Source organism: Chiloscyllium plagiosum, unplaced genomic scaffold (genome assembly GCF_037043375.1).
Source record: "Chiloscyllium plagiosum isolate Xiang-an unplaced genomic scaffold, Cpla_swu_hap1 HiC_scaffold_27, whole genome shotgun sequence".
NCBI classification, from domain to species: Eukaryota; Metazoa; Chordata; class Chondrichthyes; order Orectolobiformes; family Hemiscylliidae; genus Chiloscyllium; species Chiloscyllium plagiosum.
The window spans coordinates 49,429,528-49,451,471 of NW_028270165.1; the positions used below are offsets into that span (position 1 = coordinate 49,429,528).

General features: G+C 47.7%; 2 protein-coding genes across 4 annotated transcripts in view; one reads left to right on the forward strand and one right to left on the reverse strand.

Annotated features, from left to right (window-relative positions):
- Window positions 1-999: 999 nt before the first annotated feature.
- The window catches only part of LOC148143973 (uncharacterized), a 44,713-nt gene continuing 23,768 nt past the window's right edge, over window positions 1,000-21,944 (reverse strand). The window contains exons 3-5 of the mRNA XM_087975717.1: window positions 13,156-13,494; window positions 7,569-7,750; window positions 1,000-2,323 (exon numbers count right to left, since the gene is read on the reverse strand). Coding sequence (XP_087831843.1) covers window positions 1,000-1,923 — 924 coding nt within the window. The 5' untranslated portion in view covers window positions 1,924-2,323; window positions 7,569-7,750; window positions 13,156-13,494. The remainder of the gene's footprint in view (window positions 2,324-7,568; window positions 7,751-13,155; window positions 13,495-21,944) is intronic.
- LOC148143974 (uncharacterized) lies at window positions 15,188-21,904 on the forward strand. Of its 3 annotated transcripts, XM_087974530.1 has the most exons (3): window positions 15,193-15,243; window positions 15,713-15,841; window positions 19,503-21,904. In XM_087974530.1, the coding sequence occupies exon 3, from the start codon at window positions 19,895-19,897 to the stop codon at window positions 21,413-21,415; it is 1,521 nt and encodes a 506-aa protein (XP_087830656.1). In that variant the 5' UTR covers window positions 15,193-15,243; window positions 15,713-15,841; window positions 19,503-19,894; the 3' UTR covers window positions 21,416-21,904. The 3 variants fall into 3 exon arrangements, with proteins under 3 accessions (XP_087830657.1, XP_087830656.1, XP_087830655.1); XM_087974531.1 differs by lacking the exon at window positions 15,713-15,841 and having other exon boundaries at window positions 15,188-15,243; XM_087974529.1 differs by lacking the exon at window positions 15,193-15,243 and having other exon boundaries at window positions 15,641-15,841.

Consider the following 21,944-nt stretch of genomic DNA (forward strand, 5'->3'; position numbering starts at 1 on the left):
GGCCTATATCCCTCTCAACCATTCCTATTCGTGTCCCCATCCAGATGCCATTTAAAAGCTGTAATTGTACCAGCCTCCACCACTTCTTCTGGCAGCTTATTCCATACATGCATCACCCTCTGTATGAAAAGGTTGCCCTTTAGGTCCCATTTAAATCTTTCCCCTCTCACCATAAACCCTCTGGTTCTGGACTGCCCAACCTCCAGGGAAATGACCTTGTTATTTGCCCTATCCAAACCCCTCATGATTTTATAAACCCATATAAGGTCACCCCTCAACCTCTGACACTCCAGGGAAAACAGGCCCAGTCTATTCAACCTCTCTGCAACATCCTGGTAAATCATTTCTGGTGGAGAAGTCAATGATTTGGGTTAATACCTGAAACACTGACGTCACTGCTGGTGCTGCCTGGCTTGCTGCGTTTTCCCAGCCTCCTGCTTGCCTACTTTGGATTCCAGCATCTGCAGTTTGATTTTGTCTCTAACGAATGGCAGAGCAGACTCTATGGGCTGAATGGCCTAACGTCTGCTTTGATGGTCTCACAGGCTTAGGTTTGTGCAGATTGTGTCAGTGGGAACGTGCAGTAGCGCCCAATGGATCAAAGTTCATGGAATCACAGAATCCCTACAGTGTGGACACAGGTCCTTCAGCCCAACAAGTTCAAACTGACCCTCTGAAGAGTAACCCACCCAGACCCATTTCCCTACCCTATTACTCGACACTTCCCCTGACTAATGCACCACACCTACACATCCCTGAACACTGGGACAATTTAGCTTCGCCAATCCACCCTACCTGCACACCTTTGGACTGTGGGAGGAAACCGGAACACCCAGAGAAAACCCACGCAGGCACAGGAGGAGAAAGTTGCCCCAATGCCGGGCCCCTGGCACTGTGAGGCAATGCTACTCACCACTGAGCCACCGTGGGAGTGGGTGCAGTCCAGCAGAAAATAAAACAAGCCCACCAACTCTCTCACTGTCAGACTGGGCAGGAGGTTTAGTCCTGGGGGTGACCCACAGCAGCCTCACTGGCAGAATCCGATTGTTGGGAGCGCTGGTGCCCTCGCTGGTGCCTCTGCAAGTTGCAGGCCTGGGTGAAGGACTTCCCGCACTCAGGGCAGCTGAAGGGCCGCTCACCGGTGTGAACCCGCTGGTGCTTCAGTAAGTCAGAGGAATTGCTGAAGGCCTTTCCGCACTCAGGACAAGCGAATGGCCTCTCCCCGGTGTGGACCTGCCGGTGGATCAGCACGTGGGAGAAATTGCTGAAGGCCTTCCCACACTCAGGGCAACTGAAGGGCCTCTCCCTGGTGTGGACCCACCGGTGGGTCAGCAGGTTGGAGGCATGGGTGAAGGCTTTCCCACACTCAGGGCAGCTGAAAGGCCTCTCCCCTGTGTGGACCCGCTGGTGGGTCAGCAGGGCGGAGGAATCGCTGAACCCCTTCCCGCAATCTGGGCAAGTGAATGGCCTCTTCCCTGTGTGGACACTCTGGTGCCTCAGCAGGGAAAAGGCCTGGGTGAAGGCCTTCCCACACTTAGGGCAGCTGAAGGGCTTCTCCCCTGTGTGGACCCGCCGGTGGGTCAGCAAGGCGGAGGAACTGCTGAACCCCTTCCCGCACTCTGGGCAGGAGAATGGCCTCTCCCCGGTGTGGACCCGCTGGTGCTTCAGTAGGTCAGCGGAATTGCTGAAGGCCTTCCCGCACTCCGGGCAGCTGAAGGGCCTCTCCCCTGTGTGGACCCGTCTGTGCCTCAGCAGGGTGGAGGAACTGCTGAACCCCTTCCCGCACTCAGGGCAGGAGAATGGCCTGACGCCAGTGTGACTGCGCTGATGAGCCTCCAGGACAGACGGCACATGGAAGCCTTTCCCACAGTCGCCACACTTCCAAGGTTTCTCCACGGGGCGGGATTCCTCGGGTTTCTCCATGGCTGAAGCTTCAACAGCACACAAACACGTGTACAGTCCCTCCTCGCCCGTGAATTCCTCTTTCCAGGCTGGATAACTGTTTTAGGTTCCACACTCAGTGCCCTATAACAGGAGGGTCTCTCATTCAGTCCCACTGATGCTGAAAACTTACTGAAACAGGGACCAAAAAACTTTGCTTCTTCTCACAGAATCTTAGTCAAAACTCGTTACAGTCCCAATGGACTGAACGACTGTCAGACATTGACTTGAAATTGAGGACAGCAGACGCTGGAGAGTCAGAGTCGAAAAGTGCGGAAAAGCACAGCAGGTAAGGCAGCATCTGAGCAGCAGGAGAGTCGGCGTTTTGGGCATAAGCCCTTCATCTGTTGATTTTTAAACTTCAGTTTTCAGATCAAATACTCTGTAAAAAGAGATTACAAAAGTCATCATTGTCACTGAGAAGGTCTGTAGGCTTAAAACTTGTCTTTAAACATTTAGACTAAATGTAATGCTGAATTATGGAACACATTTATTACACTAGAAAATAGACAGACAGCAAGGCTCAGAAAAGGGGGGATCTTAAAGAATGCAAAAGATAGGGACACCTGGGCTTACCAAGTGATAACAGGATGCTGTAAGACAATTAAGAATGTTTGCCTCAGCATCGGTGAATCTGCGTGAACAGGACACCAAGTGATAACATTCACAGCCGTTCCCTTTTGAAATTAATGACAGTGTTTGATTCTGACCCTGAAACGAAACTTGGTACTATCAAAAACTTTGTAATTAACGGTCAGTTGCTGTCAATTATAATGGATTCTTATACCCCTTGCAAGCAGGGCAGTCACAGAGAAAATAAATCTTTGCTGTTACAAAATCCTGACTTGAGAGTTCAAAAGGACACTAGAGAGAGACACCACTTTAGTGCTGAGGCTGTTGAATCCAGTAGAAAATTAACTCTTAGTGCTTAGCTGCTATGGATTGAATTTAATTGCATTTTGTGACTTTTTGATGCTTTTGAGTAGCCAATTCTGGTTATGAAATGCAAACTCTGTAAAAGGAAATACTGATAAAGCTTTAACTTACTTGCTGTTTTTACAGACTGCCCCACTGTCAATTCTAACTAATCAGATCTTATGTTTTATTTGAATTTCAATCACAAACTTGAAAAGAAGGCATGTTTCATTCGAAGACGAATGAATCAGTTTAAATGCAACCTTACAGTAACATCTCAGCCTCAGGTACAGAATGATTTAGTGTTTAAAAAGCAGGAGTCTGCTCCTAGCTTAGAAATTATTCTAGGTCGAATATTGAAGAGATTCTTGCACAATGTGTCGGGAAGCCATTTTATGATTGAACGTTTGCCCTCCTTACTAAGAAGCCATTTTATAAAACAACTGTATCTGACATGTGAGCTGTGCAAGGTTATCTTGTGAACTCTCCAATTAGCTGAGACAGGTACCTCTTTATGAGAGGAGTTTATCTCACTAGCAGGCGCCTAACTCAGCTGTTTTTCCCACCTGACGAATGGCTTAGGGCCTGTAGGAGTGATTAGTCAAGCTTCACAGATCTGTCAATTAGCTTTTCTTCCTTATGAATTATTGTCTTTCACTGTTATCTGCCTAATTAAGAACATGCAATTTCTTTTTCAAACTTTTGTACAAAGGAAGCCACTTTGTATCAATACATTGGAGTAGCCTGCTGGGCATTTGAACAGCTGGTAACCTACTCTCCTAGATTATTAGAACCTAGTTAGTTTAGCTGATAGGTATCAATGTTATGTTGTCACAGTGATGCTATTAGTGAATAAAGGGGATAACTAAAATTATACTAAACTGTCCATAACAGGTTTTTATTCCAGACTTCCAAACAGTACAATTTCCGGGACGAATCAAGAGAGAGGCTTTACAGGTCTGAGACCACAAGGGATTCCCTGGGCCATCTCAAATCTCCACTTTAACATCAGCCCAGGGTAGAAATTCAGAACAAGCAATTCTTTTTCTGCAAAACAATCTTTTCTTTCGTTATTCCACAAAATTGAAAGCACCATCCCAATCTCTCTTCCCCCCCCATCCATTCTCACTCCACTCTAATTCTCCTGAAGGATGCTAATTCAGGATCTTACAGGGCCAAAAAAGTAAAAACATCTCTTGAATAACTCTCTACCTGAAAGTTAACATTTTTCACGACATTGGGATACTGCTCAGTGTGAGCAGATCTGTTTTTGGGAAGCAAAGGAAAACTCTATAAATTCAGGATAAACCTGCAATACAGCATCTTTAGAAACAACCAGACACGGGATCAAGGCATTGACACCAACACCAGTGAGAAACTCAACATAGACGTGGCAAACCATCAGTCTTTAATCTTTTAGAATGGGTTGTAGGTATCATTAATATGTAAATCTCAGAACTTCTTACAAATCACCTTCTCGAGATAACTTAAGGTTTGTAACAAAAGGTGACATCTCAGCTCAGACAATGCATTAAAGGTATGAGGTCACAGTCAGTCTGTATCCCAATTTTGAATCTGACAGGTGCTGTTTCCAAAGTGAAATTTACAAAATATTACATGCATGCACTGCCTGCATTGACTGCCAGCAGACTGCGCATTTTTTGAACAAAATCAAATTTTTGGATCAGAAATTGGTTGCTGAAAGAAGACAGAGGGTGGTGGTTGATGGGAAATATTCATCCTGGAGTTCAGTTATGAGTGAGTTACCACAAGGATCTGTTTTGGGTCCACTGCTCCTCTTCATTTTATAAATGACCTGGATGAGGGCATAGAAGGTGGGTTTGTAAATTCGCGGATGACACTAAAGTCGGTAGAGTTGTGGATACTGACTAAAGATGTTGTCAGTTACAGAGGGACATAGATAAGCTGCAGGGCTGGGCTGAGAGCTGGAAAATGGAGTTTAATGCGGAAAAGCGTGAGGTGATTCACTTTGGAAAGAGCAACAGGAATGCAGAGTACTGGGCTAATGGTAAGATTCTTGGTAGTGTAGATGAGCAGAGAGATCTCGGTGTCCAAGTACGTAGATCCTTGAAAGTTACCCAGGTTGATAGGGCTGTTAAGAAGGCACACGGTGTGTTAGCTTTTGTTGGTAGAGGGATTGAGTTTCAGAACCATGAGATCATGCTGCAGCTGTACAAAACTCTGGTGCGGCCAGATTTGGAGTATTGCGCACAGTTCTGGTCACCGCATTATAGAAAGGATGTGGAAGCTTTGGGAAAGTTTCAGAGGAGATTTACTAGGATGTTACCTGGTATGGAGGGAAAGTCTTAGGAGGAAAGGCTGAGGTGCTTGCGGCTGTTTTCGTTAGGGAGAAGGAGGTTGAAAGATGACTTAACTGAGACATAAGATAATCAGAGAGTTAGATAGGTTGGACAGTGAATGCCTTTTTCCTTGGACTCCCATATCCTGGGGAAAAGATCTTGGCTATGCATCCTATCCATGCCCCTTATGAACTTCTATAAGGTCACCCCTCAACCTTCACTCCAGGGAAAATAGACCCAGTCTATTCAGCCTTTCCCTGGAGCTCAAACCTTCCAACTCTGGCAACAGCCTTCTAAATCCTTTCTGAACTCTTTCAAGTATCACAACATCTTTCCTACAGCAGGGAGATCAGAACTGAGTGTGGTATTCCAAAACATGAGCTGGAAATGTGTTGCTGGAAACGCGCAGCAGGTCAGGTAGCATCCAGGGAACAGGAGAATCGACGTTTCGGGCATAAGCCCTTCTTCAGGAATCTGATCTCCAGCATCTGCAGACCTCACTTTCTCCTCAAATATTCCAAAACATGGTCTAACTCAATGTACTGACCAATGGAGGAAAGCATATCAAACAGCTCCTTCATTATCTGATCTACTTGCGACTCCACTTTCAAGGAACTATGAACCTGCTCTCCAAGGTCTTTTTGTTCTGCTACATTCCTCAGGACCTTAGCATTAGGTGTATAAGTCCTGCCCTGATTTGCCTTACCAAAATGCAAAATCTCATACTCATCTAAATTAAACTCAATCTGCCACTCCTTGGCCAATCAGCCTATGTAATCAATTCTAATTTATATCAAACTTTCTTTCCTCTCTCATTCCCAGAAAGCTGAAAATCCCCATCCCTCAGACTCTCCCCCATTCACACTTTGCTGAACCTAATTCCTCTGCACCTCATCCTGAAGGGTGTGGTTCATGCTGATTAATAGGCCCACACTCAGGGGGGATCTAAATGAAACAGACAGAATACTGAACAGCCAGGACAGAGTGGACATTGACAAGATGTTTCCATTGGTAAGAGAGGGCACAGCCTTCGAGTAAGGGGAAGACTTTTCTGAATGGAGATAAGAAGAAATGTCTCCAGCCAGAGAGTGCTGAATCTATAAAATTCATTGCCACAGGAGGCCAGGTCACCGAGTATATTTAGGACTGAGATAGATAGCTTCTTGAGTATCAAGGGAATCGAAGGTAATGGGGAGAAAGCAGGAGAATGAGGTTGAGAAATTTATCACCCATGATTGAATGGCAGAGCAGACTCGATGGGTTGAATGGCCTAATTTCTGTTCTCATGCCTTATGGTCTCACACAGTGTGACAGAATTGGGAGCAGGGGTAGACCATTTGGTTTTTCGAGCCTGCACCAGCACTGAACAGATCATAACTGGATATGAACATACTTACATCTGGGTGGATAGGTTGAGATGTTTTTCACTGGAATGTAGGAGGTTGAGAGGTGACTTTATAGAGGATTATAGAATCATGAGGGGTATAGATGAGGTGACCTTTCCCTAGGGTGGGGGTTTCAAGATGAGGGAGCAAATTTTGAAGGGGAGAGGAGAAAGATTATAAAAAGATATGAGGAGAACCTTTTTTATTAAGAAAGTGGTTTGTGTGTGGAATCTATGTCCAGAGGAAGTGTGGATGCAGGTGCAGTAACAATGTTTAGAAGACATTTGGATAAGAACATGAATAGGAAAGGTTCGGAGAGATATGGGCCAGTCACTGGCAAATGGACCAGTTTAATTTGAGAACATAGCATGGACTAGTTGGACTGAAGAGTCTGTTTCTGTGCTGTATGATCCTGTAGTTGTTCTCTACTGGTCTGAAAACCATTTTCTTGGAGATCCAAGATGGCGGTGGTCTGAGTGGTCTGCTGTGTTGGGCTCTGTGCCATATCCTCTGGCAATGTGGACCTTTACACACCCCCCCCCCATCATTAACCATCCTTAGGAGAAAAAAAATACTAATATAAACTTAGTGAACATCTGGAGCTGCTATAATTGTGGTTTGACAGCTTTAGGACCAGAATGAAAGTAAATGAAGGAAAGGGGCCGACAGGGGTGCAGCAGGTAGGGCACTCCCCTACTGCATCGGGGGTGCATGGAGCCATTGCTCAAGCTCCCAGGGCAGTCCCTTTGGATTTAATGGGGCAGCAGTTACTCTCGGAGTTTGCCAAACTCTGAGAAAAGATTGAAGCAGCGGTGGAACCACTATCTGCCACGCTGGAAAAGCATGGAGCAGGAAATTCAAATGTTGGACCAAAGAGAACAGGCAGCGGAGGAGAGGACCATGGCGGAGGTCTCAGGAGGAAGGATCCAAACGCTGGAAGACCAGGTTCGGGTCCTTCAGGAGCAAGTGGACGACCTGGAAAACAAAAGTAAGAGAAAAAGCTTACAGCTCGTGGGTCTTCCGGAACGTGAGGAAGGCGAAGACCTCGTTGGAATCCTGGAGAAGTGGTTCCTGACGTTCTTGGGGCTGGAGTTGGAGTCGGGCCTGTTGAGCTTAGAGCGGTCCCACCGAATTGCAATGTGCAGGTCAGGACCAGACCCACGCCCCCGCACGGTCCTTGTGCGCCTCCTGCATTATAAAGAAAAACAGTTAGTGATTGAAACAGCAAGAAGACTGGGAAGAGATCCACTGGCTTTAATGCACAAAGGCTCAAGAATAATATCTTTTCAGGACTTCTCAGGAGCAAGAATTAAGAAGAGAAAGGGCTTTTAATGAAGTTAAGAGAAAATTAAGGGATCTGAACATTCAATATTCCTTGAGGTCCCTGGCCATGTTGCATTTCGCTCATGGGAGGTCGGTATCTCATTTTGATTCAGCAGAAAAGGTGAAGGACTTTGTGAATTCTCTGAATTCAAGGACTCAGGTCGGGATGGGGCCATCGATATGAACAATGGTACAGTTCTTTCTGCCCCTTCTTTTCTTTTCCTCTCTCCATTTTTTTTGTGGTTATCGGCTTCTCTGTACTGCCTTGATGTAAAACCGGAATTATTTAGTATATCGTTCAGTTGTGCATTATGTGGGGACTTTTGTTTTAACTGCTGTCCTTTTGGTTTTGGTTTGGGGGTGGCTATACCTCTGGTTAAGATGTATGGAGAAGGGGTGTGTGTGTGTGGGGGGGGGGGGGGCGCGGTGTGGTGGGGGGGCGGCGGTGGGGGGTGTGTGGGTGGGGGGTGGGGGCAGGGCGGGAGAGGGGGGAATGGGCATCCATTTTTAACTCTCAGAATGTAAATAACGTGTTTTTTTTCATCTGTGAATTGCCTGGGGCTAGGGCACGGCCTCAGCTGGAAGGATCCAGGATGTTAGCTATGGGTAAGGTGGGGTGGGATGGTGAGGGAGTTATGATAGGGTATTCTTCTCCTTTAGCTCTAAGAGTAGAGGAGTGGCTATACTGATGAGAAGGAACCTCCCTTTCCAGGTAATTGAGCAAATTAAGGATGAACTTGGACAGTTCATCATTCTTAAAGCTCAACTACATGGAGAAGAGTATGGCGTCCTGAATGTGTATCCTCCCCCACCACACCACATGCACCCTCTTACATTTCTGATTGATGCAGTTGCTAAATTAATGAGTCTTGGGGTGCACAGCACAATCATAGGAGGGGATTTTAATCGCCTCATAGATCCTGAGGTAGACAGGGTAACAAGGGGCCTGGCATGTATGACTGCACAATCTAAGCAGTTGGTGGACATGATTAGTTTCCCTACAGTGTGGAAATGGGCCGTTTGGCTTAACAAGTCCACACTGACCCTCAGAAGAGTAATCCACCCAGACCCATTTCCCTCTGGCTAATGCACCTAACACCATGGGCAATTTAGCATGGCCAATTCACCTTACCTGTACATCATTGGACTGTGTGAGGAAACCAAAGCACCCAGAGGAAACCCATGCAGACACAGGGAGAATGTGCAAACTCCACACACAGTCGTCTAATGCCGGAATCGGACCTTAGTCCTGTGAGGCAGCAGTGCTAACCACTGAGCCACCGTGCTGCCCCAGTGTGAGGAGTTGGGGTTAGTGGATGTGTGGACGCACCTCCACCTGAATGGAAGAGACTTTACTTTCTATTCCAACCCACACAAGTGCCACACGCGAGTTGACATGTTTTTTACGTCATCAGATATTTTGGATATAACACTGGCTTGTAAAATTGGGAATATAGCTGTCTCAGACCACGTGCCAGTGTATTTAGATGGTAAAATCAAGGGTGGTGGAATGGATGCACGGCACTGGTGCACGGACCCATTCCTGTTAAGGGATAGCAAATTCGTTGAGTACATCAGAAGAAAGTTCAGGGTCTTCTGGGATATCAACTCAGGTAAGGCCAGTAATCCGGCAATACTGTGGGAGGCCACTAAGGCATATTTATGAGGCCTAGTTATTTTGTATTAAACAACTAGAAGGAAGCAGAGGGAGGAGCAACAATAGATGCTGAGGTAGTATATTATATTAGGCCTTCACTGGTCAAGCTGCAGCTCTCCGGGCTGCTCTCGACTCATTGCACACACAGGTGGCAAAAAAGGGTCTCCTTCGCCAAACAAAGATTGTTTGAATTTGGAGAATCTGCCCCTCCCCAGTATAAAGGCGGAACAGGTTTCCCTGATGAATGCCCCTATGACGATACAGGAGGTGCAGGAAACAATAAAGCATCTCCAGAGTGGCAACGCACCGGGGTCAGATGGATTCCCAAGTGAATTCTATAAGGAATTCATAAATGCCACCTCTGGGGATGTATAGCTATTCAGATACACAGGTTTGTCTTCTGCTCTCTCTTAGAGAGGCTAATATTGCCTTCATTTTAAAGAAGGGGAAAGAGCCTGAAGAACGTGCTTCATACAGACCCATTTCACTTTTGAATGTAGATTTAAAAATTCTACCCAAGATACTGGCCCTGAGGTTGGAAAAGGTGTTGCCCTATATTATGAAAGATGATCAGATGGGTTTTAAGGGTCGTAGCTCCTCCAACAATATCTGGAGGGTACTGAACATGGTTCAGGTATGCCGCAAAGATTGATCCTGGGTTCGGTGGTCTCCCGAGACGCAGAAAAGGCATTTGACCGGATAGAATGGCTATACTTGTTTGGGGTCCACAAGCATTTTGGTCTGGGGGGATCCTTTGCTCGATGGGTGGTAGTGTTGTATAATGATACTAAGGCAGCAGTCATCACAAATGGCACTAAGTCAGATAACTTTAACAGTGGGAGAGGTAGGAGACAGGGGTGTCCTCTTTCACCACTGCTATTTATCTTGGCAATTGAGCCATTAGCTGAGGCAATCAGGAGGGATCCTGAAATAGTGGGGCCAGAGGTGGGAATGGGCGAGCATAAGATCACCCAATATGCTGATGACATCCTTTTGTTCTTGGCCAATCTGGAGGAGTCAGTTTCTCGATTGATTCAAACAATTAATTTATTTGGCTGTTTTCCGGGCTGCAGGATCAACTTTACAAAATCGGAAGCCGTGCCGGTGGGGGGATTAGTGGAGGTGCCTGATCTGAAGGATGAAATGCAGTTCCTGTTTAGATGGTTGTCAAAAGGATTTTTGTATTTGGGAATTTTTATTACCCCTACCTTCCACCACCTGTATAAGGCTAACTATGTACAATTACTGGAGAGGATAAAGCAGGATTTGCAGCAGTGGGACGGATTACCGTTATCATGGTTAGGCCGAATAGCTCTGAATAAAATGAATGTTCTTCCTCGCCTGTTGTACCCCTTGAGAATGCTCCCGATGTTGCTACCCAGATGAGTATTACTGAGGCTCAGTGGTTGGCTAGGTTCTTTTATTTGGTGTCGTAGGCACCCCCTAATTAAATTTACCAAAATGCAGCTCTCGCAGGGTGAGGGAGTGGGGTGAACCTTCCAGACTTGAAGAGACATTAAATATGCACTTTGTTACCATATCTGGGTGGCTGGGCATGGGGGTGATTCGAGGTCAATTTGGCTTGATGTTGAAGCCTCGCCGTTGCGATGTCCTCTAATTATTTATGGATAGGATGAAATCCATGACCGAGCAGTGTAAGAGTCCAATCATTTTAAATACAGTGAAAGCCTGGAGGATAATGAGGCAAGATGAGGGCAGTTGGCTTAAGACCTCACTGTTTACCCCATTGATGGAAGCCCAAGGATTTAAACCTGGGGCAATGGACTCCAGCTTTAAGTCATGGGAGAATAAGGGAATCTCCTGTCTGGGAGACTTATTCAAGGGGGAGGTCTTGATGTCATTTCGCCAGCTAAGTCAGAAATATGGATTGTACCTATTCCGGTACTTTCAGATAAGGGATTATATACAGAAAAAGACAATGGTCCCAGCTCAGCTTTCCAGGTCAGACGTGGAGAAAGAGTACTCCAGTGTGCTGGTGTTCTTTCAGTCAGTACTTTGTATTATTTACAAAAGGGACGTGCCTTAGGGGACATGGAGGGAATCTGTAGGACGTGGAATCAGGAGCTCAGAGAAGATACTTCATTGGAAGTATGGAAGGAAATATGGGAAAATGTAAGGAAAATTTCAATACGTAACACAGCAAAGGCAATGAAATTGAAGATTTTACACAGGGCTCATATGTTGCCACAGAGGCTAGCTAAGTTCAAGAGAGGAGTATCACCAGGGTGTCCCAAATGTAAAATTAGTAGAGGCTCTCTCTCTCACACTGCTATTGGTCATTTTTTAAGATCCAGACTTACTGGAGTGCTATAGTAAGGGAGTCGAAGGACATCCTCGGGATTGAAGTTAAAGTGGATCTGGCATTTCTTCTTCTGGGGTTGGCAAATTTGCCCTCTCCTGGGAAACATGGGGAGAGACTGTGTAACATTCTTACTCACTATGCAAGGAAGAACATTTTAATGAAATAGACATTGGGGAATAAAACCCAGGTCTTATGGGGTGGCGTCGGCTAGTGATGGAGCACCTCCCCCAAGACTACCACATGAATAGGGTGCGCCACAGAACAAAGCGGTTTTACAAGACATGGCAACCCTTTCTAAATTATATGGATGCAGACTTATCAGCAATATTGATTAGGGCCGTGGTATGCCACGGGAATCAGTTTGGGCACCAGTGGGGCCCTGGGAAGGGAGGCTGGGGGAAAAGATTATGGGTACAATAACTGGAGCTCCCAGGGATGGGAGCCTCAGTGGAGGTGTAGTGAGTGAAATAGAATAAAATAATGTGATGTAATTTAATTTGAATTCAGTTTAATTCAATTTTAAAAAAATTTGATTGTAGTTTAGTTTAAGCTAAGTAGGTACGGTTGTTCTGGTAGAATAGTCGTTAGTTCATTATTAATAGTATCTTGATATGACATTGTTGTACTGCCTCTATCTTTCTGTATTTTGGTATTGTTCTTTTTTGTCTATAGATGTTTTGTAAAAGATTTGAAAAAGTTTGTAATAAAATATTTTTAAAAAAATTTCCTTGCCTTCCCCCATAACTACTTTTAACATTTAAAAGTCAGATAAACTCAGCTTTGAATATATTCAATGACCCCCTAACTGCAGGAAGACATTCCCACTTCTGAACTCAATTCCTCTTGCTTATACACCACTTGCCTTGCTCATTGCCTGCTGCACCTATCTGACAACTGGCATTGACTGGGATAGAAAGCCTGAGTAGAACGTAGCTGAGGCACCTTTGTACACCCACACATCATTCCTGATGAATGGTTTTTGCCCAAAACACTGACTGTCCTGCACCACGGTTGCTGCCTGATCTGTTGTACTTTTCCAGCGCCACATTTTTCGACTCTGATCTCTAGCATCTGCAGTTCTCACTTGTTCCACATCCCAATATTAACAATGCATCTCCTTTCTGTTTTATTTCACAGGAAAAACTATACCTTCACACTGTGTTACTGCATTTGCCATATGTTTGACAATTAAGACACAATTAACCAACTTTGCTGCAAGTCAAGAACTGAACTCCAGTATGAAAAAATAAAATGGAAAAGGGGAGTGAGAAAAGAGTGTGTTGTACTCACAGATGTTGGACAGAGGAAAGTTGCAGTCTGAGGTGAAGCTCAGTCTTCATTCAGACAGAGAGGAACAGCAACTACAGCTTCACAAGCTCATGGTCCAACGTCCGCATTCAGAGAATAGGGGCGCTCTCAATGGCAGGAAGACCACACTCCTTCCGGTCTTCTAGCGCTTTCTATTGGTCCATCAAAAGAATGTCGCGCGCTGTTTCCGCTGTCAGATAGGAGCATGCGCAGTATTTTGCTGACACCGGCGTACATGCGCAGTGCTTGCTGACACTGAGAAGCATGCGTAGTATGTCCTGTGGAGATGTTGGTATCGCCGACAGATTTTCATTCCAAATGCTAATAGGAGAGAAAAAAAAAGACTGGTGCCACAACTTTGTTTTCCTGAGACTCAACATTTTATTGTTTTTGAATTTTGTCTGGCTGCTCAATTTTATGTGTCTTTTCCCCAGGGTAGAGGAAGTCTGAAAAGAGGGGCATCGGATTAGGGTGAGAGGGGAAAGGTTTAAAAGGGATAAAGTTTCATGCAGAGCGGGATCTATGAGAAATGGGAATATTAGGAATTAAAGAGGCGGCACCAAGATCATAAAACTTTGTTAAGGCCTTTGAAGTACGACAAGAGAAGGATGGAACCCCTTCTGCATTTCTTAAAAGGCTCAAGGAGGCCACAAGGAAGTGTTTGGGAATGGATCCCGATAATCAGATAGCACAGGGACACTTAAAGGTCCAGTTTGTAACGAAATCATGGCCGGACATACAAAAGAAATTACAGAAATTAGATGGATGGAGTGAAAGACAGATGGAAGAGGTGTTACCAGAGGCACAGAAAGTGTATGTGAAAAGGGAAGACGAGAAGCAGAAACAGAAAGCCAAAATGATGGTGGAGGCAGTAGAAGAAATAACAAAAAGGAGACTGGGGTCAAGGGATAACAGGAAGGGTAGGGGAGGACACGAAAGACAAGGGTCAGATACCTGGGAAAGGAGGCAACAAACCAGAGATAACCACTCTGTTTGTTCTAGCCCTCAGCTTCCACCCTAGCTCCCTGAAAGCCTGCCTTACATCCCTCTCCCTCTTTGTTTTGTGGTGAGCACTGCTGCCTCACAGCGCCAGAGCCCCCGGTTCAATTCCCCTCCCACGTCTGCGCGGATATCCTCCCATTTTCCAAAGACGTGCAGGTTAAGGTGAATTGGCCAAGCTAAATTGCTACGTAGTGTTTGGTGACGGGGAATGGGGCTGGGTGTTTTGCTCTTCGGTGGGTCGGTGTGGACTTGTTGGCCCGAAGGGCCTGTTTCCACACTGGAGGGAATCTGATCTAAAGTTCTGGAATTTATATATTGATGAACTGAAACCTGCAACCCATTCTAAAAGATGAAGGACTCAGCAGCGGTTCAGGTTTGTTCCAAATATTGCATCGGTTGCATGACACTGTGATGTTTTGCTATTAATTCTGTGTCTTAGGATCCTGCAGCACAGCTACCCGCAGAAGAAGCAACGCTGAAGAAGCCAGTGCTTCCAAATACATCTGGGTGGGCGGGGTTTACCTGAAGGGGCGGGGTTTAGATTGGAGGGCGGGCGGTGCACATGGGCGGGGCGTGTCTCGTGAGAGGGTCGCGGGCTAGTAGGCGGGGCAAGGCGGCTATCCTGGAGGCGCGCGGCTTTGTGGGCGGTTGCGCGTGAGGGCAGGGGGCGTGGTTTGACTTGGGCGGGGTCCGCGGCGTAGGGGCGGGGTTTGGTTCGCGAGTTGGAAAGGAGTTTGTGTCCAAGAGGCGGGGCTTGGTATCGATGGGGCGGGTTTACATGCAGCGTTCCAAAGTGCGGGGTGAACGAACTGCGTTCGGAAGGGGCGGGGTTAACGAGCTGCGTCCGAAAGGGGCGGGGTTAACAAGCTGCGTCCGGAAGGGGCGGGGTTTACGAGCTGCGTCCGGAAGGGGCGGGGGTTTACCATCTGCGTTCGGAAGGGGCGGGGTTTATGTGCCGCTTTGGCGGGGGAAGGGGCGGGGCCAGGACAAGGGGGCGTGGCCACCCCGAAGCCGGAACTATGCCAGCGGCCTGTTTCCTCCGCTGGAGCTTCGGCTGCAGTAAGTAAGGTAAAGCTTTATCAATATTTCCTTTTAAAAAGTTTGTATTTAATAACCAGTAATGGTTACTCAATATCATCATAAAGTCCCAAAATGCAATTCTTTTCAATCCATAGCAGATAAGCACTAAGAGTTAATTTTCTACGGGATTCAACAGCCTCAGCACTAAAATAGTCTCACAAGGGAACGGCTGTGAATGTTATCACTTGGTGTCCTGTTCACACAGATTCACTGATGCTGAGGCAAACGTTCTTAATTGCCTCACAGCATCCTGTTATGGCTTGGTGAGCCCCGGTGTCCCTATCTTTAAGTTCTCTCCTCTTTCTGAGCCTTCCTGCCGGTTTATTTTCTAGTGCAGTAAATGTATTCAATAATTCAGCATTACATTTTAGTCTGAATGTTTAAAGACAAGTTGTAAGGCTATAGACTTTCTCACCCAGATGCCCATACCCTCATTTCTCCCTTTGATTGCACCGAGATCACTGAAAGAGAAGGCTCGTCCAAACGAATGCCCTTCAAGATGGTCCAGCCATCAACATCCTGTAAGCGGCACCACCATCTTCGCAGCTCATCTGGTCATATTTATCATCGCCATCGACACGTGTGGGTGAGCCATCAGATTGCAAAAGGAGCATCTTCTGGGGCAAATCTATATCACTAAGGGACCTCATAAGCATAGCAATTAAATACCTAACAATACCACTACTGACAAACAAACATAGCTAAATTGATAAACCAATTGTACCATGAGCCCGATCTGCAGTTTCCCCAACTGGTCCCTCAGTCATTCTGTCAAGGAATGCCTGGATCTCTGCTTGTATCTTAGTAATATTGCCAGTGAGATCGGGAATGCCCATAGTGCATTTATCTTGGACAATGGGGAAGACCTTACCCTCCTTGGCAAGTGTATAGTCGAAGGCATACCGATTCTGCACAGAGTAAAAGACACAGGTCTGATAATCCCAGTTTACTCTGTTTCAGAGCCTCTTTAGTCTTATTTCCTCGAATGGTCAGGCGGCAAAAGAGGGAATTGCGGTTCTGTTGACTTGTCACCCCTGCCGATCCTTCCAACGTCAGGGTACTCTGGATTCCCCAGCCTATCGGGTGTCCTGTATTGTCACCCAGTCCCTTGGGATCCTTCCAGTTGGAGCAAGGTTGGCTGACACCGACCGCTGCATCCACCTGAGATGGAGGTTCCATCGACTTGTCCACTGGCCAGGACAAGGTACTGTTGTGGGAACAAGGGCTCCGATAGTGACCTTATGAGGGACATCTTTGCCATCCAGACCAAGGAAATTGGTAGCTTTACCTTAGCTGAAGAAATAATAGTCTGGTTTGGTGTATATTAGGGAGAGTTTGTCAAAATAGGTTACTAAAATGTTACAGCGGGGGTCTGGTCAGGTCTACAGGAGTAAAGGGTTGACGTTTTGCAAGAGGAGTTGCTTGAGTGCTGTAAAAAATGGGCCAAGTGACTCGAGCACTAGCACTGTATGGGAGACAATGGTCCTCAGAATGCTGTTCCCGTTGGGCTCTCCCTTAGCTCTATTGTACATGGTCTTGGTGACAGTATCAGATTCTGAAAAGAGAAAAGGCCTATAAATGTGCAAGGGAAGGGTTCCATTCCAGGTCCATGTGCCGCATAAGGCCTGCTGTACCCCAGCCAGTGTTACACCAGCTGTTTGTATACACAGACTGGAGGTATTGGAAAGTGATATTTCTCTTCACAGGGTCGGCAGTAGGAAGTCTGATGAATAGAATGGAATCGGGGACTGGGGACGGGTCAAGTAAGTCATCTCCCGATATACAGGAGTAACATACTACTGCCTCTGGGGTGAAGAGCATTCTGTGGGCCTGTATAAATAAGTTGTTTGTGGATTGAGGAGTTTCCCCTATCAGGCTTCCGTTTTCTCGAGTTGGCCCGACCTGCAAAAAGGGATGGTGTTCCTGGGCGTCCTTAAAATATTTACCGTAATAACGGGGTTGATCATTTTTAACCGCACGAGGCTTGCGTCTGCAGGTAAAATCAAAAAAACATGGTAACTCCCGCTGATTTCTACTGTCCAGATGGACCATCTGGTCTTTCTGATGTAAGAGTCCATTGCAATAATCAATCTTCATCACGTTCCACATGTCAAAGGCGTCTGGTCCGCACTGGATGACATCTCCTCAGCATGGGTGGTGGATAATCTCTGATCATTCCTGGTCGCATCCATACTTAGTGGCTTTCCCCATCAGGATGTTGTACGTGATCAGAAAGGTGTGGAGATAGGCGATCCCCCACATGTCCCTCCTCTTAGTTCAAGTATCTGTAATAATATTAACATTAGAACAACAGCAAGATTCAAAAACCCAACTGGACAGGGTCCACTCCTTTTGTTGGGATTCCAGGATTCTTTCCTCCTCTTCCCCCCTTTTGATTGGTGCGGTCAATCAATTTACAGTGGTGCAGGTGGACCCAAGCTGAGCACCCAGCGACTGTGACCGCTGTATGGGTGGGAAGTAAAACCTGGAAGGGGCCATCCCAACGAGAATGGAGACCTTTGCCAGCCCAGTTCTTGACGAGCGCCAACGAACCAGGCTCTACCCATGACATGGCTGAAAGGGAAGTAACATCGCTGTAGGCCGCATGCTCCTGGGAGTGAAAGGCACGCATCACGTTAGTTAGAGCAAGAACATAACCAATCATTGCTTCGGTCATGTGGTGGAAGTGGACTGAGAAGGGTGCCGAATCGTTCCAAGGGGTACGGAGGGGGTGACCAGAGAGACTCTCAGCTGGAGACAGTCGTGTCTTGCCCGCAGACATGGATCGCATCTGGAATAAGGCCACAGGTATTAGCATAACCAGGAGAGGCCATACTCTGCCACTAATTTGGCAAGTTTAGTCTTGAGTCTGGCTAAAACATTCAACAAGGTCGGCCGCCTGAGGATGATAAGCACCATGCAGTTGCCGACAAATACAAAGCTGGGAACAGAGTTCTCCGTTAATATTACCTACAAAGTTGGTCCATTGACCGAACTAATGCACGCAGGTATACTGAAGCAGGGAATTATTTCCTTAAACAAAATCTTCACCACAGTCTCAGCAGTAGCATTAGGAGGAGGTTAGGCTTCAATGCACTTCGAAAAGACATCAACAATAAGCAAAACACATTTATAGCAACTCAACTCATTTCTCCAACTCAATGAAGTCCAGTTGAAGTGTCTCCAAGGGACCCTCCAGCAAGGGAGTTCTCGTAGAGATACTTGAACTAAGATGTGGGGGATCGCCTACCCATGGACCTGTTTGATCACGTACAACATCCTGATCGGGAAAGCCACTGACTGAGTATCGATGCGATCTGGAACGATCTGAGATTATCCTGATGTCATTTGGTGCACCAGATCAGACGCTTTCAACGTGGAGTCGCTTGAACGATGGCGTGAGCTGCCAGAGGAAGTGGTGGGTGCTGGTACGATGACAAGTTAAAAGGCTCCTGGACTGGCATCTGAATATGAAGGGTTCAGATGGGTCAAGGCCAAGTGATGGCAAATGCAACTGGAGTCATAGAGGTGTACAGCACAGAAACAGACCCTTCGGTCCAACCCGTCCTTGCTGACAAGATAGCCAACCCAATTTAGTCCCAGCTGCCAGCATCCGGCCCAGATAGAGGCCAAGTGATGGCAAACGTGACTAGATTAATTTAGGATATCTGGGCAGGTTGGGCCAAAGGGTCTGTTTCCGTGCTGTGTGACTCTAATTGTCTTCAGTGAAAGCAGAAGTGTGGTTGTGAAGGCTGGACTTTCAGAGCATGTTCTGCCCTGACTGGGAGCAGAAGAGTTTGACTGAAGTGTGTCGGTGCTAATGCCTTGATGTCTCATTTTGCTCTCACCTTCTCGGGGTCATTAACCATTTTGTGTCTGGTCCTTCCTCAAGAAGCTGCATTGCAGGTTTACCCTGAATTGACACTTTTTTTTTGCTTCACAAAATTAGACCTGCTCACTCTCAGCAGGATCCCAGTGTTGTGAAAGATATTAACTTTCAGGTGGAGGTATCCAAAATTCAGAGAGATGTCAGTCTTGACGTTTTTGCTTTTCTGCCCCTGTAAGCTCCTGAATCAGCACCTTAAGGGGAATTAGTTAGAGCTGAGTGAGAACAGAGGGGGAGAGAGAGTGGGATGGTGCTTTCAATTTTGTGGAACAACAAAAGATATTCCACAGAAAATAGAATTGCTTGTTCTGAATTTCTACCCTGCACTGATAGTGATGACTTTTGTAATCTCTTTTTACAGAGTATTTGAAAATCTGAAGACTGAAGTTTCAAAATCAACAGATGAAGCATTGACTCTCCTGCTCCTCGGATGCTGCCTGACCTGCTGTGCTTTTCCAGCGCCACATTTTTTGACTGACTCTCCAGCGTCTTCAGTCTTCACTTTGATGTCAATGTCTGACAGTCACTCAATCCATCGGGACCGCAACGATTTTTGACTGTGATTTCTGTGAGAGGGATCAACGCTTTTTGGTTCCTGTTTGAGGACGTTTTCAGTATCAGTGGGACTGGACGAGAGCCCCCACTGTTGCAGCGCACTGTGCGTGGAGCCGGACACAGTTATACAGCCTGGAAAGGGGATTTCACGGCACGGAGGGGCTCCTCACGTGTTTGTGTGCAGCTGAAGCTGTGGCCATGGAGAAACCCGAGGAATCCCGCCCCGTGGAGAAACCGTGGAAGTGTGGCGACTGTGGGAAAGGCTTCCGTGTCCCGTCTGCCCTGGAGACTCATCGGCGCAGTCACACTGGGGAGAGGCCATTCCCCTGCACCGACTGCGGGAAAGCCTTCAGACATTCCTCTTACCTGTTGGCCCACCAGCGGGTCCACACGGGGGAGAGGCCCTTCAGCTGCCCAGAGTGCGGGAAGGCCTTCAGCACATCCTCCCACCTGCTGAGCCACCAGCGTGTACACACGGGGGATAGGCCCTTCAGCTGCCCAGAGTGCGGGAAGGCCTTTACCCAGGCCTCCACCCTGCTGAGGCACAAGCGGGTCCATACGGGGGAAAGGCCTTTCAGCTGTCCCGAGTGTGGGAAGGCCTTCAGCAATTCCTCCACCCTGCTGACCCACCAGCATGTCCACACGGGGGAGAGGCCCTTCAGTTGCCCTGAATGCGGGAAGACCTTTACCCAGGTCTCCAACCTGCTGAGGCACCAGCGTGTCCATACGGGGGAAAGGCCCTTCAGTTGCCCTGAATGCGGGAAGGCCTTCAGCGATTCCTCCACCCTGCGGAGTCACCGGCATGTCCACACGGGGGAGATGCCGTTCACCTGCTCTCAGTGTGGGAAGGGCTTCACCTGCTCCTCCAATCTGCGGATCCACCAGCGTATCCACACGGGGGAGAGGCCCTTCAGCTGCCCCAAGTGCGGGAAGGCTTTCAGCAATTCCTGCGCCCTGTTGAGGCACCAGCATGTCCACACCGGGGAGGGGCCGTTCACCTGCTCTCGGTGTGGGAAGGGCTTCACCTGCTCCTCCACCCTGCAGAGCCACCAGCGGATCCACACAGGGGAGAGACCCTTCAGCTGCTCTCAGTGCAGGAAGGCCTTTACCCACGTCTCCTCCCTTATGACCCACCAGCGTATCCACACGGGGGAGAGGCCATTCACCTGCTCTCAATGCGGGAAGGGCTTCACCTGCTCCTTCAACCTTCAGACCCACCAGCGGGTCCACACTGGGGAGAGGCCCTTTAGCTGCCCAGAGTGCGGGAAGGCCTTTACCCAGGTCTCCACCCTGCTGAGGCACCAGCGGGTCCACACGGGGGAGAGGCCCTTCAGCTGCCCCGAGTGCGGGAAGGCCTTCAGGAATTCCTCCACCCTGCTGGCCCACCAGCGGGTCCACACGGGGGAGAGGCCCTTCAGCTGCCCTGAGTGCAGGAAGGGCTTCAGGTATTCCTCCCACCTGCTGACCCACCGGAGGGTCCACACGGGGGAGAGGCCCTTCAGCTGCCCAGAGTGCGGGAAGGCCTTTACCCAGGTCTCCACCCTGCTGAGGCACCAGCGGATCCACACCGGAGAGAGGCCGTTCACTTGCTCTCAGTGCGGGAAGGGCTTCACCTACTCCTCCAACCTGCGGAAACACCAGCGAGTTCACGTGCCATCACAGGGGATTGAAGAAGTGAGCCATTATCGATTGGACTATCAACCCGGATTCCGGGTTTGAATCCCCCCACGACAGATGGCAGAATTGGCATTCGGTCAGAAATGTGGAGTTCGGAATCTAACGATGAGAGTGTTTCAGGGAGGGGGTGGTGCGGGAGAAAGCCCCCATCTGATTCAGACTCTCCCTTGTTAGGGAAGGGAACCGCCATTGTGGGAAAGGATTCACTCAGTCGTTCCAGCTGCATCCTTTACCCGGACTGGCCTACACGTGACCCCAGACCCACAGCAGTCTGGTTGACACTACACTGCCCCTTCCTGGCAAATGAGCGGGAGAAACTTACTTGGAGACAAGGTATGGGTTGAAATTGCTGATGAGGCAATACTTCCTCCGGGTTACGGCTGTACCAAGGATTCGATTACAAAGGGACAACTTGGTGCTGGCCAATAGTCAAGACAGTGAGGGGGGGTGGGACAGGGGAGGTGTGGTGTGTGCACTTTGACCTTGAGGTGCTCAAAAAGCAACTGCTTTTTCTCTGCCTTTTTGCTGGGGGGGATCTGAAGCTGTAACAAAGTTGGGTTGCAATAAAGGT